Below are 19,143 nucleotides of genomic sequence, written 5' to 3'. Positions count from 1 at the left end.
AAACTTTGGATTTCAATTCCCAACCCTTTACCTAAATCTGACTTCAGGTTCCTACATTAGCAGTTCCATAAAGTCACTCAAGTTACACGAAGGAGAAATTCAACCTTAAGTGACATATGATTTTTGGCATGCAATTTGCACCATTTCTAGAACCAAAATATGATCACCCTATTATTTTCAAAACCATTCTAAAGCTACGTGTCATCATTCTATGCAACACTACATATTAATCTTTTGAGTATTTGGTTAATATTTAAGCAACATGACTATTTATGTTCTTCATGGGTAAATGCATAACAGCTCAACTAAAGAAGTTTCTGTTGTAAAGAGGAAGGTCTATCATAACTATAGGGAAAACATTTTTAAAATCTTTTTAAATAGTAGATGCTGTGCAAGAGGTAGTTTCTGCAGACTTGCCTTTAAAAATACTGCTGGCAGGGATATTAATATCCAAGTAAAACAATTTATATTCTTAAAGCAGACTAAATCTTTTCAAATTCTGAAATAACCAAGTAGTCAAATTGCATATATCGTTAAAGTTCAAATTCCCTTGTAAATGACAGCTGAAGCATCCAGAAAGTTCAATATATTTTCTCTAAAGCTAGTTGATGGGGGAAGTTTTTCATGAGATGTTTTGTCTCTTCTTTTATCAGTTCAATGATGTAAACAGTGACTGATTAAGCCTGCACTCCTTTCAGGCTGATATACCTGACCGAAAAAAATCTCACAGCTCGAATTCTTCCTGAAAACTAAAATAGATGACAAAGTAAAGGACCAATCTTCTACAGACACTTAATGAAGACAGGCTTCAAGGGGTTTTCTATACCAGCGATCACTTTACACCCCAGGACAAGACAAAAACAGCAGATTTCTGCAGCTGAAGATTGCAATCACAGCAGAATAAGGAAAATAATGAAAACATATTGCTTGTTAAATCACTTACACTGGTTTTCCTTTGGATTCACAAGTCAAAATTATAGATTGTCCTTCTTCAGGCCATGAATTGGAAGAAATGATTTTAACTAAAGGTGTATCTAGGAAGAAAAAAATAGACATCTTGTTGAAATACAAGAAAAGGATTTATTATAGAAGAGTACATTCTTCTCCATTTACAAAAGACTACACCCAAGATTTAATTTACACTTGGAGATGCTTTTATTTGAAGCCTTGTGCAATTTTCATTGTCTTCAAGAAGACAATAAAAATGACCAATGCAACTGAAACACTAAATTTTTATATCCCAAGGAAACACAAATAGAAAGCACGTGTATACTCAGAGGAAATAACTTTCTTTTCCCTGTATTCCATGCAAATGCTTTGTGTGAGTATTCCACAGACTGATACCTAACAACGGAATAAAAAATATTGAGGATGAATAACAAATACTCTGTGCCATTGTTTCTTTCTCTATTTATAGGCTGATATGATGGAATACTGCTATTAGAGAAATGAATGCAATAATATACATTTGAATAAGAGTGCTTTTATTGTTGCAGAAGCTTGAAACTCATAATAAGAAACCTACAATGGGCTTTTAGATAAAATACCTTGTTACAGTCATTTTACAGGATATTATTTCTGAAATGCAATAATGCTGCCCCTAAAACACAACCTTTTTTTTCTTTTCATCCCCAAATTTACAAAAAGAATGACTTAAATATCTGGAAAAGCCCTATACAAAAGTCTATAATTTTTCCCAAAAGCTTAAAAATACTATTCCTGTATACTGGAATTAACTTTATGCTATGACTGTAGAAAGATACACAATATAAATATTGTGAATTCATGCAGAATAAAACAGTTGATAATAGGTCTTTAATTTTTAAAACATTTTGTTAGCTGGCTTGCAAACATGTAATAATTCTCATAATCAAAATATGCTACATGAACTAAATGGGCGCCTCTTTATATGGAGAAAAAAAGATCAAAGAGAAAGAAACATCTCCACACAAAACAGTTTTTCTCCTTAGGAATTAATTAGAGAGGAAAATTTGCAGACCTAATAGGAAAATGTAACTCCTTTACTTTCCTCTATAGTTTCCTAATATAAAAACAAACTTCATCTATGGCACAAGAAACACTTTAACCTGCAAAACTAGGGTTATCCAAGTTTTGGCCCACACAATTTCCAGTTCCTATCTGATTTAGCACTGCGGTAGCAGAGTGACAAGTGACAGCACAGACATCCCATTATCAACAAAATGTGAAAGAGTATGACACTACAAAATCAAATGGAAAAAGGATGTGCTGTAAGGATACAATCTCATACTGAGATACTAATATTTCTATTAAACACTCAATAGCACATAAACAATTAAAAATCACAGAATCACAGAACGGTTGAGGTTGGAAGGGACCACTGGAGATCATCTAGTCCAACCCCCCTGCTCAAGCAGGGTCACCTACAGCAGGTTGACCAGGACTCAGTTAGGTTCTGAGTATCTCCAAGGATGGAGACTCCACAGCCTTTCTGGGCAACCTGTTCCAGTGCTCTGTCACCCTCACAGTAAACAAAAGGTTTTTTCTTAGATTCATATGGAGCTTCCTGTGTTTCAGTTTGTGCCCATTGCCTCTCATCCTGTCACCAGGCACCACTGAGAAGACTCCATCTTCTTTACACCCTCCCTTTAGATATTTATACACATTGATAAGGTCCCCACTTGAGCCTTGCCTTCTACGGGCTAAACAGTCCCAGCTCTCTCAGCTTTTCGTTATACGAGAGATGCTCCAGTTCCTTAACCATTCTAATAGCCCTTCTCTGGACTTAGTCCAGTAGCTCTCTTGTACTAGGAGCCCAGAACTGGACCCAGCACTTCAGCTGTGGCCTCACCAGTGCCATGCAGAGGGGAAGGACCACCTCTCTCAAACTTCTGGCAACATTCTGCCTAATGCAGCCCAGGATATGCATTGGCCTTCTTTGCGGCGTTGCTGGCTCATGGTCAACTTGTTGTCCACCAGGACACCCAGGGCATTCTCTACAAAGCTGCTCTCCCCGGGTCAGCCTGTACTGGTGCATGGGGTTATTCCTCCCCAGGTGCTGGACTTCACACTTCCTTTTGTTGAATTTCCTGAGGTTCCTCTCTGCCCATCTGTCCAGTCTGTAAAGGTCCCTCTGAATGGTAGAACAACCCTCTGGTGTATCAAATGCCCAGATATAAAGCTTTTTCTAACTTTGATTTTTATTTTTGGCATGTCATAATTACCAGCACTGCACAAAAAAGGGGAAGGTTTAGTGTAGACTTGTCATAATTCCACTAAAGTCATTGTTAGAGTCATTTGGATTTCAGTAGAGCTGTGCTAACATTACACCAGTAGCGAAACTGTTCCACAAGTTCACATTTTTAAGGACCCTTGAAACCATTATGCAGGCAGCTAATCCTTGGGGTTCATGCAGGCATTTGCTTCATTTTTAGCACATGCTTAAGGCACTGACCTGAAGTGCCTTGATAAATCACAGCATCAAGTACTTCTGTGATTTCAGTGGTGCTACTGGAGATGAACAAGTTACTCTCTTGACTATACATTGGACCAGAGGAACAAATTAGTATCAGACAGGAATACATGAAGGATTTAACCAAGGGATGGAGACAACTAATGCAATGAGATCAAGAGATTTCCAGAGAAATGTGAAAAAGCTAAATTTTGCATGGAAATAATAATGATAGCCAGAGGTGAGAAAAGAAATTAAAGGACCACCTAACTAGCATTTCTGGCTTAAATAATACTTAAAAAATGACCAGCATTTTATGCATTACCATAAGTGACCCAAATAAAAATTGAAGAGGGGCTTTCAGACAATTAAGCTTGCATTTGCACGGACCAATTCAGTGCTATTTCCCCCCATCTTGATACAGTTCCCATTCCTTCTTTATTTAATGCCCCAGACAGCACTCTGTTCTCCATGCACTTCTAGACAGAGCTGACTAATCCAGATTATGAAGGATCTTACATTTATGTTTCACTCTCTAAAGCACAATAAGGTTGTGTAGGAAATATGTATTTCTTTGTGGTTTTCCCTACTAATTGACTTGTACAGCAATTACTTGCTTTTTTAAAACAGGAAACATAACAATTAATTCAACATATAGTTTTTAGTGAAGCTTACCATTTACCCTTTTATTAACAGTGCTTTAAAAAGACTGCTTGATACTCTTTTGGGTGCTTCAATCTCAGTGTTACTTTTCCCACTTCGTTTTTATGTTGGCCTTGTTTTTTCTCCAGAATTAAAATATACATTTATAAAAGGTAACAATTAAGATGAACTCATCCTCCACTTTCTCATTCACATCAATATTTAAAATTGGAAGAAATCTTTAGACTAACTGCATAAGTAACCTAAAAATGTTATTTTAACAAAGACAATAGAACCGTGCTGACTGACATTTTTCCAGAACATAAAATACCCTACATTACAAAATACTACCTCCTGTTGGAGCTGTTCATTTTACAAGTATTTGAGAAGTATAAATGTACTATATCAGTACAGTGGGCTTTAAACTGTCACACCCAGAAGTATTAATCATAACAATGGGAACACCATCTAATCTCCAGAAAACAACAATAACAGAAAACAAAGTCTAAAGAAAGAAAAGCATAGTGAGAACTGCAATACAGCAAAATAGGTTAACTTACTTTATTTTCTCTATGTCAAACAAAGTTTTCAGATTGGCTCATCAGCTCTTTTTAAGTAAAGTAGATGTGCCCCAAAAAATTTCTCCTTCGACAACCAAAACAAACACACAGAGTAGATCCTCTGTTGAGTCTCCTCTAAAGTCAGCAGAGCCGTACCAATTTATATCAATTAAGCTTAACAGAACGTTATTAATTTACTTTTTTTTTTTAGGAGTTGGCCCTGTAGTTTCATAGTAAAAGCTTATAGAACAATATTTTAAGCAGAATTCTTATGATCAAGGGACTAGTGATTAAAACTTCTTCATGGTACCTACAGATATGCACTTAGCCTGAACTGTAAGAAAGTTATCTAGAGGGTAAGTATCAGCAAAAGAGTAAGTACTGGGAAAATTTCATTAAAAAAAAAAAAAGGCTCTACTTGAGCGTGGGTAATCCAGCAAGCCTGCATAGTAAAATACACTGGTTTCCATACTCAATGACTTATTTATTCAACTGCAACTCCAACAGTGTGAGAGCTGCATGGCCCTCAAGTCTTTATCTTGAATAATGAGGCACTTACAAGCTGCAATTGATTGTTTGGACCAGTCTGAGGTGAGACTCAAACATGTCTTTAGACACATAGCAAGATACCTTCATTGTTCTGCCCACCCTGTGCCAAGAACTTGACTTTCTGCTGGAAATACCAGCTTAACCGCAGTTAGATAAAAGCTAGGGATTTTTTTTTTATATACACCTTCACATTTCAGCAGACCAAAGACAAAAATTTCATTTTGGGTGCATTTCATTGCACAAGAGCAGAGAAGGCATTTCAAAGCTTTAGGCAGATTTATCTAATTTTGATCAGGCTATTTTTTTTCATAATTCCACCTATATTAGAATGGCAAATAATATCATCTTTATTTAGCAACATATAGAATTGGTAAATGCATGTGGAAAAAGGATTTCAATTTACATTGGTAATGAATGTTATCTGATACACGAAGAAATTAAACACTTCAGCACACGATTTTTGTTGTACTCCTAGCTATAACTAATGGCAACTTTAATACCCTGTGGAATTACTTTACTGATAGATCTAATCTGTTTGAAACTATTTCAACGTAAAGGTGGTTGTTATCACTCATCAGACCTTTGCTGTTAATCAGATCCCCTTTGCTAGAAGTTTTTTTCTTTTGTTCAAAATGCACTTGCTATTTTTACATTGCTTCAAGTAAAAAAGAGTTTATTATTTATTTATAGTATTTTATAACCCTAAGGAATTCATAAAGCAAAGCTCTTAAAAGGTTACATGAAGGCTTAATTTTTTTCATATAAAGTAATCACATAGAAGTCACTGGAAGAGTCACACATGATAAATTATGTTAAAGCATATGTGTAAGTCCTTGACAACCACAGAGTAAAAAGGGAAGCAGAATGCACAAAACTAAATAAGTTTTTTTAAGACCATAAAGCACGTCACCAACTGAATCAGAAAATGAATGCCTAATGGCACGTTCTTGTTCCAAGATAATAAAAAGTAATTTAGCCTCTTCTTCCTAAGTAACTTTAGAAGATGAGTCCTTGGTTCTTTCAATCCTTAGCTAATTTGATTACTAAAACTTTTCTGAATACTTTTTCATGATATTTCCAGCTACTGATTCAGTGACAAAAGCAATCTATGACCCCCATATGTCCTAGGGCATTGATCAGCAAAAGGTGTGTGGGACTAACCAGATTTCTAAAGAAAAATCATTTTATGAGAGGAAATGGTAACATTATATTAAAAGATATATTACAGCAAGGGATTGAGATAAAAAGGAATTGGCAGTGAAATGAAAAAAGATCAAATATGGTAAGCATAAATTAATTCTGTTATGATATAAAACATTCTCTCCTTAGTGCAATCATGTTCCTAAAAACAGAAAATAAAAATACCTCTTTCCTTGGGCAGATGTTAGGGTGGGTGGAATACAGAGAATATGTTGAGACTTTTAAGAAATGACTATGAGAAGGTAAATCAAAAGTAGAAATATTAGTGACCTGACACTCATCGGAATTACAGTGGTGCTGGACATGCCACTTGTTCAAATACACATGCATGACTGTGTTTTCTCTAGAGAATCAGTGTATATATGCTTAATAGAAGCAATACTTGCTGCTAGAGTTCACTGTGCACTTGGTTAAGAGGCAGATCTCCACATTGCTTAAAGCTTAGCATTCAAAACTCTTAGTGGTTCTCCGCTGCAGAAACTTCCAAAGGAATATCATATCAGATATGGAGATCCCAAGTCATGGCTCCTGATTTCCAATTTCTCTACTACATTATAGATTTTTTTAAAAAATGAATGCAATAACTAAACTCAGCACCCCAAATATCATCCAATGTGGCCAAAGTCCCAGGAAGCAGAACTGAACAAGAACTTCTGCTTCTTTTTATTTACAGAGAAAGTATAATTATTCTCTGAAGAAGTTTCCTGTACTTCAGCATTCTACATCTCAGAGGGCTGGTATACCCCCCAAACTTCAGATTCCATTCCTATACTGTCTCATTTATAGGTACTCCGCTTTAAGTATTCACCAACCTACCAAGACTAGCTCTTTAGATCAGTGATTAGAGCCTGTGCTGAGATCTATGAGAAAATAAGGTTCCTTATTCCACTGAGTATTGAATTATTCACACTAAGTAGAACAGATCCAGCAAAAGACTTATCTGACAGTAATCCAGTAATTAGAGAACTCAGTCTTTCAGAGTCTTTGGATTAAGAACTGGTCTGAGGCAAGAAGTGCAAGGACTCGTGTGCTGAATTCCCATGTGATAACAGAGGTCTATCAGGTATTCTAAGGTCTCCCTTCCACTCTGGTTTTGAACTAAAATTTCACTTTGAACTTGAAAATGTTTTTCTCCCATCTATGTCCTAGTTTGGACAAATCAAGATTTTCTGACACACTAGAAAAGATATTACAAAATTCTTAACCCATTTTACATTATAAATTAGAAGTTCAAAAATAATCAGTACTATGCAGACTGTCCCCACACAAATTCAGAGCTAGCATAACAAGTACAATTAATCTTATTTACATTTAAAAAATGTTTCTAAAATTAGATTAGCACACTCATAAAAAGAAAAACCCTTAGAACTTTAATATTCTCCACACACTCCCTGGAATGCTTGACTGAAAGTTCTGGCAGCGCTTAGCATCAAGTGTCTGTGGCACATCTGTTCTCAGGTTTTACATACCACGATTTTAGTGAAATGTTTTCAAAGGCCTTTTTTAGAGCTGGTGCCCTTGGAATATGGCATCCTTCTCACTTGCCAAAGATGGCAACATTTTTAATATTTAAACAATTTTAAACATTTTGCAAACAATTGTAAAAATCACTAAATGCAATCACAATGCCAGTAAGTAGGTATTAGAGATTGTACTAGTACTGGCCCAAATTTTACAAACCCTTTTCCAAACTGGTGATGGCTATGTGCCCAACTAGGATATTTTTGCTTGCACATTATTATTTCATATGAAGTGTAATGTCTCAATGCCCTTCAAGTCTTTGGATTTTTAAATATATTTATTGCAAGAAATCTGTAACTCCTACTTCCCAAAATGAAACAGTACAATGTAAGATGCAAGATGTACAAAATTTCACTGACCATCTGCTGTAGTATTGGCCTTTCATGGTTTTGCATGCTATACAGAAATTTCACAAATGTTTTGACCATCTCCTTGCACCTGCCTATCATGTTTTTGTCCTGATCAAAGCAGTTCAAGCATAATAATAAACATAAAATAAGTTATACGCTCGTTTAATTAGCAATCAGGAAGAAAACAACTAACTTTGCTAAACATATTCTAGGATTATCCTAGAACATTTTATGGTATTAGCATATTTATCAAGTACTACAAATAATGTTTGAATGCATGCAGTTTAAATGAATAAATACTAAAATAAAAATTAAGAATTTTTATCTCTATAGAAAGTATTATTGGCCTTAATTTAGAGTTATGGAAAGAAAGGTTGATTCAGATCATTCTATGGAAATGGGTGAGAGTGTCAGGAAGGTGACATTTTTCCTGGTTTCCAGTCTTGTCCCTCACCAGAGAACCATGTCTTTTCTGGCCTTTAGGATATTGAAAGATTTGGCATGGAAAAATTGTCACATTTGGTGACAGTAGCATCTGAGGTTCAATAAAGTGATATATAAGGTGCATGGAGAAAGGTGAATCTCTTTAGTTATTTTAGTTTATGATTCTTTAGGGGTCCAGAAATAAAAAATCCACTGGTGAGTTTTTTTCTCTTTCCTCTGTGAATGGTATATCTCGGTATGATGTCTGTTCTCTAAATCTCTCTTTCTTAAAACACACGGGAGATTTTGTGTTTGCTTTATTTTTCACAGTGTTTGAACTTAGAAGACTGGCTAATACTAAAAGAGCTAGATCTAGTGAAAATGGTAGAAAGAAAGGGAGGCACAGGAGTTCAAACAAAATTTTAAAAGTATTCTGAGCTTTCAACGAAAACAGCCTAGCAGCAATCACAAACCACCCTTTTCATGTTTGCCTGTTGCCAATAAAAAGGTACACACACCTCTACACAGTATAATACTAAAACAAACATCAATAAACCTCCAAAATGACCCCCCCATTCAATCTGACTAGTTTCCATGCAGCCAAATTAAAAGATCAGATGCCTATTTCAAAATCAGGGCAAATGCATGCCTTTCCCTCTTTATGTTCTAAATAATTTAAAACAGTCCATTAATATAATTTGACCCTAGGCCTTCACTGGAACACTTTGATTCTGATATACGTTTGCTTTGAAGGTGATTCTCTCTCTGTAGTTTATGCTGTTATGAATGTCTCTCCATCTCCGGTAAGAATCTGATACTGTTCTAATGAAATCTGTGATCCTTGCTCGACTTAATGTTTGTGTACAAATTCCATTAACAGTAATAGGAATTACACCAATACAGAGAGGGGAGAAAAAATCAGCTGTTGCGTTTGTCAGAGGAAGCAAATGCTCATAATACAGCAGGAAGCACAACTGTATTCAAAACTTTTCTTCTAAAATCACTGATATTGCCTCTTACTTAATCTTTTAGAATGGTAACTAAATGTTTCTAATTACCTTTTGTGACTAGAAGTTATTTTCTTCTATACACAATGACTTACAGAGCCTTAAAAGTACTGCTAATAAAATAAATGTAAGGCTTTGTTTAACAATGTAATTCTGCACTGCAGCCATTAATATGAAATATGCCATTTGATCCATTTGGGAAGAGAGCTATGCTTGTGTGAGAGGGCCATGCTTCATACTGCAATCAATGAGCTTCCCATGAATGCCAGGTTCTACCTTCACAGACCAAAAGCAAAACAAGGAAAGTGTCTTATTAACTACTCTTCAGTTAGGAAAACATTCAACTCAGCTCCAGGCAGCCCAGGGAAAAAAGTACAGTGTGGCAGGGACCCTGCCTGTGGTCTAACATCCATGTCACGGCTGTCTGATTATTTGGCAAGGAGGAAATTTCCCTGGGATTCCCTGGGAATTCCCTGGGACAGGAGGATTGCCGTCTCCTCAGCAAGTGGGTTGTGCTTCCCTGCAATATATGAAATTCTGCTGTGTTTAGTTGCTGAGGTTTATTGCACTTTCTCCTCTTGCCATAACCTGTTGCATTCTTTTTAATGAGAGTCCTGAGAGCAATGGATCACAGTATCACTGCCCTGGCCAGACGAATGGGCAGGTTTCTCTCCCTGAGCATTATTGTTTCAAGTTCTCTGCATAGGCAGCAGTTGTCCCTGCCGAGGAAGATTTGCAAATTTTCCTTTGCCGCCAAAAAAGATAGAAACGCGTTGGGCTCCCACCCCTCCACTTTTGCCAGTTGACTGTTCCCAGACTGCTCTAGGTTCTGACATAATCATTTAACTGTGTGCAGCAGCATCTTGTGCATTAATCTGTAATACTCAGCTTTACTCAGTCGGTTTTAATTTATTTACCTTGTTGTTTAATTTTTTGCACACTAACCACCATTTCTTCTTTGTATCAGAGTCCAAATTAGTATGACTGAATCCATGACAACACACATTTCTTCTTACAAGTTTAGCTAAATTACGAGCTACAAACAGCATGTCTTTACTTCAGAGCTTTATTTTATGACCTCAAGCCTTCTGAATATTGAAGAGCTTCAATAAATTTCTCTGGTATTTTATTGCATCAGTGAACAACAACAGTTCTGGTGCTATCATTTCAAAAAAGGTTATAAAAATCTAACATTCCCACAATAAAAGATTATTGCTACCTGGTAATAAATGACTGCTGGATGGTGAGATTTTTTTTAAGTATTTCTTGAGAGACTAATTCATTTATTTTCAATCTTATTTTGTCTGTTTTTTTTTCCAAAAAGTATGATGTTTGTGAAATCTACTTATGTCACAGTCTACCACATTTTTCATAGTGCCTTTTCTCTCTTATTTCCTTGGAACCTTTCCATCATTTCCAGAAGCAAAAATAAAATAAGCAGATGCTTCTGAAAATGATGATATATCTATTTTATTGATTAATTAGCACCAGAATAAGCAAGGATAGTTTAAGTGATCTTTTTTCAGAAACCAAAAGATTATCATTTTTGTATATGGATGGCAATTACAAAACTTCTTGAAAATTATGTATTTCTATACATTTTTATTCCTATTTCTACAAAAACCTAGGTAATTAAGTTTAGAAAAAGATATTCAAAAATTTCAAGGACAAACCACATTCCTATGTACAAAACAACAGCAAATTGGATATCCCAAATGAGATCTGAGAGAGAGGAGTACTCCAATCAGCTCTGTGAAAGAGCTCGCCATTTTTAATAGCTTTTACACTTACCAGCTGCTTGTATCCTACAGCTGTGAACCAGCATTTCCAAAAATTGGGCTTCTTTTGTAAATGACAAGTAGCACAGCTTCTGCCTATGCCCTATTGCATTGAATTGGCACTTGCAAAGTCCACTGCATTGGTAAACTTCATCAAATTATCCCAGGGCATACAGTAAGTCTGATGCTTTGCTTCAGAGTATAATGAATGACTCATTGCTTAAGCAGATGACATAAAAATTCAGTATTTTGTGCCTGACAAATTATTTTATTACTAATATTTGTGGAGGAGGCAATCCAGAGCAAATGGTTTTGTCATAGGAATGGCATTTCATTTCAATATATCTGTTGCCACTCTGCTTCAAAATTAATTTTTATAATATTTTTTTGAAATATTTAGCTTTGATAAAAGTGAATACTTGGTGCTACCTCTGCACGGATATTCCTGTATTTTTTTTTCTATATTCCTCTAAAAACTGTTTTACAGCCAAGCAGGACTATGAGCCCTTTGTTATCTGAGACTCTTTGATGACAATTATGTCATCTTTTATCTTGCCTCTTTCAAATTTACTTTAAAATGATGCTTTTTGAAGGAAAAATCAATAACAGTTTGCCCCAAAAGAGTGCAAAAACACTCTTCTGGATGCAAAACAACAACAAATGCCAATGTGGGGAAAAAGAAAGCTTGATCAGTGAAGCCCTCCTTCCCTCCCTCCCTCAAAATTCACAAGTGTCTGAACTCAAGCATCAAGCTGGCAGGAAACCTAAGTTACTAATTCTGTGAAAACTGATTATCTAGTACTTGGTTAAAAATATTCATAGTACCTGTTTCAACACCTCAGCTGTCAGTAATACCATACTTGTTCAGCATAATTGCTAAAAAATGTGATTAAAATAGGGTAGCCTATAATGGAAGGCGAATAAGAAAAGATGGAGGTACACTACCAAAACTAAAAATTTCACAGTCCTACTGTGTTAAAATCTTATACTTCCTATTGTCATGTATTGCATTCACTGATCATTTTTACCCTTCTTTGTGCTTGATCTCCTTGATTGTAAAACCGGCAAGCAAAAATGGGAGCATAACATTGCATGTATCAGTAGACCCTGCTGAATTAAGTGGTAGAAAGAGGGGCACCGGCACCAGAGTTCTGAATGCATGCCACTGCATAAAGGCAATTAGCACTAGTGGCACCACCTAAAGCTATTCTCCTCTATATGCTTTTGTAATATAGGGTCTCTGGTCTCTTAGTTTTCCATTAAGTCCCATACACACATGAATGAGATTGTAAAAATTGTATTTTCTTTGGCAACCCAGTTCTGCTTTGTTCCATGAACTCAAATCATGCTGAAGCTTAATTTTATAACCCTTAACTTGTTTAATTGTTTATGTCATGCCACTTAAGACTAAACAATCCCAATTTTGCCAATCTTTTCAGATATGTAAACCCCTCTGCTCCATTTATCGTTTTGCTGCCTTGCACTGCGCTCTCTCCAGATTAATTATATTTGTCTTTTATCTCATTTTTGCCATGTCACCTAAGAGGAGTAAAGAAAAAAGCATGAGAAAAAAACCTTCTGCCTCTGTTTCAGATGTTATCAAGACATGTGTAACTCTCACTGAGTCAGTGGCTGACCTTTCAATGTAACTTTCTTTTCGGCACCCTCAGTTTCTTTTGCTTACGGCCTTTAGTTTTCCGTTGCGTCTAACCTTAGCTATCTTGCCTATGGCTTGATAATCAGAACTGCAGCACATCCAAAACTGTTGTTTAGTGCAGTAAATAAGAGCTCAGAATGCTAAGTACACCCAAATACCCCTTCAAGCTTTATGCTTTTCTCTGAAGTTCATACCAGATAGTGGACATTATAAAAGTTTAAACTATAGAAAAATCACTAAGCAGTAGTGTCAGGGAGTAAAAATTTGACAATCTATTTCTTGTGAATATATATACATGAAATTATAAAGGGCAAACTTTTCCCCCTTGGGCGGTCCTAATAACTATCTCTATTCATGATTTCCTCTAAATTATCTCATCTGGTTGGTCATCATGAGTTTTTGCAAATAAACAGTCCCCAAAACAGTTCCATGGGGAAGGTCTGGAACAGCTCCATCCTTCTGTCATTTGGTTCACTGGCTTAAAGTGACCAGAGCTGTACTTGGGACATGAGCTATACAAATTCTATAATTCTCAGTCTTCTTCCAAGGAGACTCCACCTGAAATAATACCCAATTTGGGCTAGGAAGAAATTGAAAATGACATTGGAAGCATATGCTTGAAGGCAGCACGGAGCTTAACAGACCTCAGTCATGTACTTGAAAAATTCTTTCTTGAATTGAGACTTGATTTGGAATTTCTCAGACACTGAACGTCATTCAGCCACTCAGTCTTTAACATCCTGTGAGTGCTACCCAACATAAAGTAGTTAAAAAATATATATTTTAAAACTTGCTTTCTAGCTTTTCAGCAAAGTCTATCTCCCACCATGCATCTCTAACACAGATCATAAACTATATTCACATTATATCCATGTAGGCATGTCTTATCAAATACAACGCAGAGAAACTGTTTAGTTTTTAATCACTTTTATAGTAACCGATGTTTACTTAGATTAGGAGCTTGAAAAATCAGTCAGTCAGTCAGTCTTAGGAATACCTCTGTTAGGCTAAACGGTCTGTCTGTAACAGTTTATTATATCTGGAACTCACCTCCTCAGGTAGAGAAGGGTGTATCGGAACAGGAAATAAGCTGCTCTGCTCTTTTACTCTATTATAATAGTTTTCCGGTCTTTTCAGGTAGATGAACTAACTTGTCTTCTTTGTCGTGCCCACTTAAGCGCATCCTCCAGTGGCTTGATTGTGGGGATTTCTACTCATGGTGCATGACCAGTTGTGACCAAACTAACTATGCAACCTCAAAAGCCTACAATGTGCTTCATAAGGTTGTGTCCCCAACATCAGTGCTCATTAATTCAGGAACACCACCACACTAACCCAGCTGACCTGGTTTTGGACCCAGGCTAGTATCTCTACATGGCAAAGCACTGTGCTGTTCAATCATTCATTTGCAATGGTTCAGGGATGACCTTGCTGTGCTCCATTTCCCAATGTAGCCATGCCCCCTATCTTTTCAATCCTTTCCCACATGTTGTCTCTTTCCTATATCTAAAGGCTCACTCTTCTGAAAGGAAATTATATTTGTTTATCTCCTGAACAGCCTACTTTTAATATTATCAACAATCCTTCCCAAACTTCCCTTGAAACCTTCTCGAGACCTCTCTTAAACACATGACACCCAAATGGAATCACCTGCAAGCACCATATTATTAGTGTTTCCATGCAGAATATATAAACCACTCTGGATTTCCCTATAAAAGATTTCAGAGAGAAATAAATTATGTTAGAATATATTTCACTTGTAAACCACATTTGAACATAAGCCTCCAGATGGGAAAGGTCAGGATTGTACATTAACCCTTTGAACTAGATATCCCCGTTGAAAGATGAAAGTTTGGCAGTAAATGGACCCACAAGTTTCTGAATTATTTTGCATTTAAATCATGGACTTCTTATTTTCATCCATCATTAACCTAATTGATCTCATTTAAACATGCAAATTGTGGCACTGAACTTTCATGTTCACAGATATTATTCTTTACTGTTTACTGCTACTATCCTTTTTGTTTCATTTGTTTTGAGTATTCATTAATCTGAAAAGTTTAAACAAGATAATTTTGCTTATTATCACAGTGTTTACATAATTATTTAGCTAAATAATTAAATATAACTTCTTATTTACTTTTCATTCAGTATGAAGAGATGTACGTGTAATGAAGGCTGTATCTTTTAATTTACATTCTTATTATAATTTTTAAAACTTTATCTTATATTGGCAAATACAGAAATATCCCTTCTTTAAGGGAGACAGAATGAAAGCTTAGTCACAAAAGTACTGAAACAATGTTGAAATATACTGTCCATAGTAACTTTCACACTGTGGTTTAGGGGATGGGAGGAAACCTGTTTTGGAAAAACACCAGAAGAATGTCTCTTGACATGGGTGAGTCTAGGGTGGAAACTTTGATGTGTACAAAGGGTAAACTTGTCTCAGAAGAACACATTATAACAGGGGGTCAACTGCAACATCTTGAAATCCTCTCATTCTCGAGATAGCAGCAGCCCAGCAAAATATCTTCACTGAAAGAGAAAAGCGGGAACACCACTCAAACAGTTGACCTGTAAAAGGATGGCAACATTGCTGGTGAAAGAGGGCCCTTCCCTGCCACAGAGATGAATCAGACTCAGGTAGTCACGTGAAAAAATATCTAGTATTTCCTCTATGAGTGTCTAAGGTTTGCAATAGCTGACAGATTCACTGAAGTGTTGGAAATCCCTGCACACTTAAGCCTACAGAAATGTCTAAGATCACAGAGAGGGAGATTTTGTTAGAAACCAAGGTTCTGTCTGCATGTCACAGAAAACATGACCCTATTGCTTTCTAATCAGGAAAAGCGGCTTTAATCAGCAAGGCCATCCAAGTTCTTAGGTGAAAATCAGGCAGAGAAACCCACTTGGAGAGCTGAGATCTAACAGCCTGAGGTCCAGGCTGCTTGTTCTGTAGAGGTGGAGTACATCCTGTAAACAATATTGCTGTAGCTGAGTCAAGGTGATCAAGATGCTGGACGATATTTTAAACTAACTACCTACTAACTCCAGTTAACTCAGTGTAGGAAATGTACTTCACTGATAAGGACACGTGTAAAAATGATCACTGGGACAGGCCAGTGGTGGAGAAAAAATCAGCATTCTTTGGTGTCTGAAGCAAAAAGATTGTTCTTACAATGCCTGGAGTCCTGAAAAATCACTCTGAAAATTTTGTTCTGGGTTTCCCTCTGGTGTCCTACAGTTCTGAACTAGCTTCCGCTGAGGAAGAGGATTGGTAAGAGATGAGAGTCTCATAATGACTTAGTCACTTCCAAAGAGCTTAGGATCTAGATATCTGTATGATGATAATCGGGGCTTGGTTTCTCAAAAACAGGACAGAGAAATCCTAAATTTGTTTGGTTCTCAGAGCCGAGTCTAAGAACTCTAAAGAATAAAGCACTGGAGCCCACAAAAACATTAGGAATTTATCAGTTTGGGGACAAAAAACCTGTTTCCTCAAGGAAAGTTTCTAAAGCGTGTTCTCAGTCTGTTTGTCACAAACATTATGCAACAGGATGGGCCATGCCAGAGAACATGCTGCTGTGTCTGTGTCATCATGTTATTCTTGAAAGAAGGCCTAAGATGGGATATTAGCTACCTTCCAATAGTTCTGCAAGTCTCTGAGGTGTCAGAATTCCCAAACACTATTCAAGATAAGAGGGCTATAGAAAGAGAGCAAATTATAATAATTTGGAATAGAGAACTGCAAAGCCCCAGATGTGCAAATCTCAAGGGAGTTCTTTCTCTTACAGCCCTAGACAACCATGACCTTGGAAAATTCAGGTCTTTTCACTGTATCAGCAGCTATAGGAGAACTGTTTATTTAACTTTATCAGCTAAAGCTATCGTTAGATAAATGTCTTCTCTGATGGTAAAGCCAAAATGAGAGGTTCCAGTTCTTACTAGTCCACCAGACTGCCTCAACATACACTCTACCTTTATTTATTTGAGCCGGTTCAAAATTTTGTGGGCCTCTCTGTTAAAAACTAGAGTAATAAAAAAGGAAGGCTGTTGCACCTCATTACCCTACTTAGTTATCCATTTCCTGACTCTGGGAATGCATCTCTTGCCAGACTGTCCATATCAAGACCAAGGCAGTGTGAAATCATGCCAAATATTTCCAGATTTTACTTTAAGCCTGTGTGTCTTTGAGGGTGTCACATAGCATAATGGAGAGATAGTCCTAAGCAAAGAGAATGACACCACTGTCGACTGACCTGACACCAAAAAAACAAACAAACAAACAAAAACACCCAGCATCAGTGAAGGAAATTTCTTTTAACTCTCCTATGTTCTTTACTTCCCAAGAACATGTTCTCTGCCTAGACAGTACAACACACTTTCAGAAAGGGAAATGTGCCCCTGCTCCTAAAACATGGGTACTGCCTAACCTCTGGGGAATTCTGGGAGCCATACCTCACGTAAAAATGAAGCTCTTGAGGCCGAGAAGAAAGTAGGTATCTCATGCCAAAGTGCAAGACCAACAAAGTTTTCTAAGCGTAAATTGGTGTTGGAGAAAAATCAGTAAAGTCAGTAAAAAGAAAGCAGTACACTAAAAGAGAATCCATGTCTTATAGCTTAGTTGAACAGTTGCAAAAAAAAAAAAAGCTTGCCTCAGCCAGACAGTTGAAAGAAAAAGGAAGTGTGATGCATATTCTGTGCATTTATAGTACAGAAGGACCATATGTAGGTGACAGAGGAGAGTGTTTCCACTCGACTTTATTACAGCTAAAAGGTGTCTAATTGTGCGTGCTTTTGGGTGTGCACACATCTGCCCCTTCTGAACTACAAAAAGACAACAAATCCATGGCTGAGATCATCACCCTGAATAACCACCTATGATGTTTAAAATGTAACTAATTTATTAGAATGAAACAGAAAATTTAAGGAAGCCACATTTTTCCTGTAGCTATTAAGTGTTTTAGGCATTCTCCATAGACAAATGGCCTAACAATTAACTGTGCATGATCACTTTCTTCCCCTCTTCTCATATTATGCTTTCTTTAAACTGGTGCCTTATTTCCATTGGGAATGTAAAATCGTACAAAATGTGTATATTTTGTACACATACAAAAAACATGAAACCGGACAAGTAAAAATAATGGGCCAAACTCTCAGAGAGCATCAGCTAATGTAGCTCCTTGATAAAGTTGCTCGGCTTTACACCAGCAGAAATTCTACACCCAACCTGTTGTCAGAAAGATTGCTGTTTTTTAATACATCAGTAATCACAGTAGTACTATGCTGTCACACACAGAGATACACACACACACGCTTTCCTACATGGCTGCACAAGTGCATTGCTGATTTGCTTATCCATACTCTGAATTTCAGCTTTTTGCTTATTTAGTTCAAAATCAATACATGCATTTCCCAAACAATAGCCAACAATCTCTTGGAATAACTTTAAAATGAATTTTAAACATTCATTGCAAACGAATCTAGTAACAACCACAAATGAAGAAACCTCCTATTATGTAAACATTGTTGGAAGAGCCTCTATAAGTGAGTTAGCTGATGTCTATAGACTTGTCAGACTGACAATTCACTGCACATCTGTGTCTGCCAATATAGAATTTACTCAAAATTGCCTGTCCAGACAGTTCTTTACATAACACATATTTAACCTACTAGGGCTGTCATTTGGGAGCATGGTCAGCTTTTGAAGAAACTTTCAGTGTGTCCATTAGTACAGATCACATTGCAGCTGCCATTTTAGAGTCATGATGATTAGGTCTGAAGTTCAAGTGATTTGATTTCATTTTAGAGCTTCAGAAGCAGCCTCTAGGGCAGACTTACTCAATTAATTTTTACTGAGGTCTGCTGGGTAATTTTATTGAAGTCTGAGAACTTTTACTGAGGTAAGGTAATTACCACTGGCTAATCTTACAGCACTCTTGCTCAGTAAGAAGCAACATGTTGACGCCTGCTCAGATGAAATCAGCAGGAAAGTGAAGCAGCTGCTTCCAAGACACACACCG

The 19,143-nt window shown here is 36.7% G+C and overlaps 1 protein-coding gene across 1 annotated transcript in view; it reads right to left on the bottom strand.

Annotated features, from left to right (window-relative positions):
- Positions 1-19,143, bottom strand: part of CADM2 (cell adhesion molecule 2) — a 123,751-nt gene that overhangs the window by 91,540 nt on the left and 13,068 nt on the right. Inside the window, exon 4 of the mRNA XM_067289790.1 lies at positions 944-1,034. Within this exon, the coding sequence (XP_067145891.1) occupies positions 944-1,034 (91 nt within the window). The remainder of the gene's footprint in view (positions 1-943; positions 1,035-19,143) is intronic.

This window comes from Apteryx mantelli, chromosome 1 (assembly GCF_036417845.1).
Source record: "Apteryx mantelli isolate bAptMan1 chromosome 1, bAptMan1.hap1, whole genome shotgun sequence".
NCBI classification, from domain to species: Eukaryota; Metazoa; Chordata; class Aves; order Apterygiformes; family Apterygidae; genus Apteryx; species Apteryx mantelli.
This window is presented reverse-complemented; position numbering and strand designations above follow the sequence as displayed.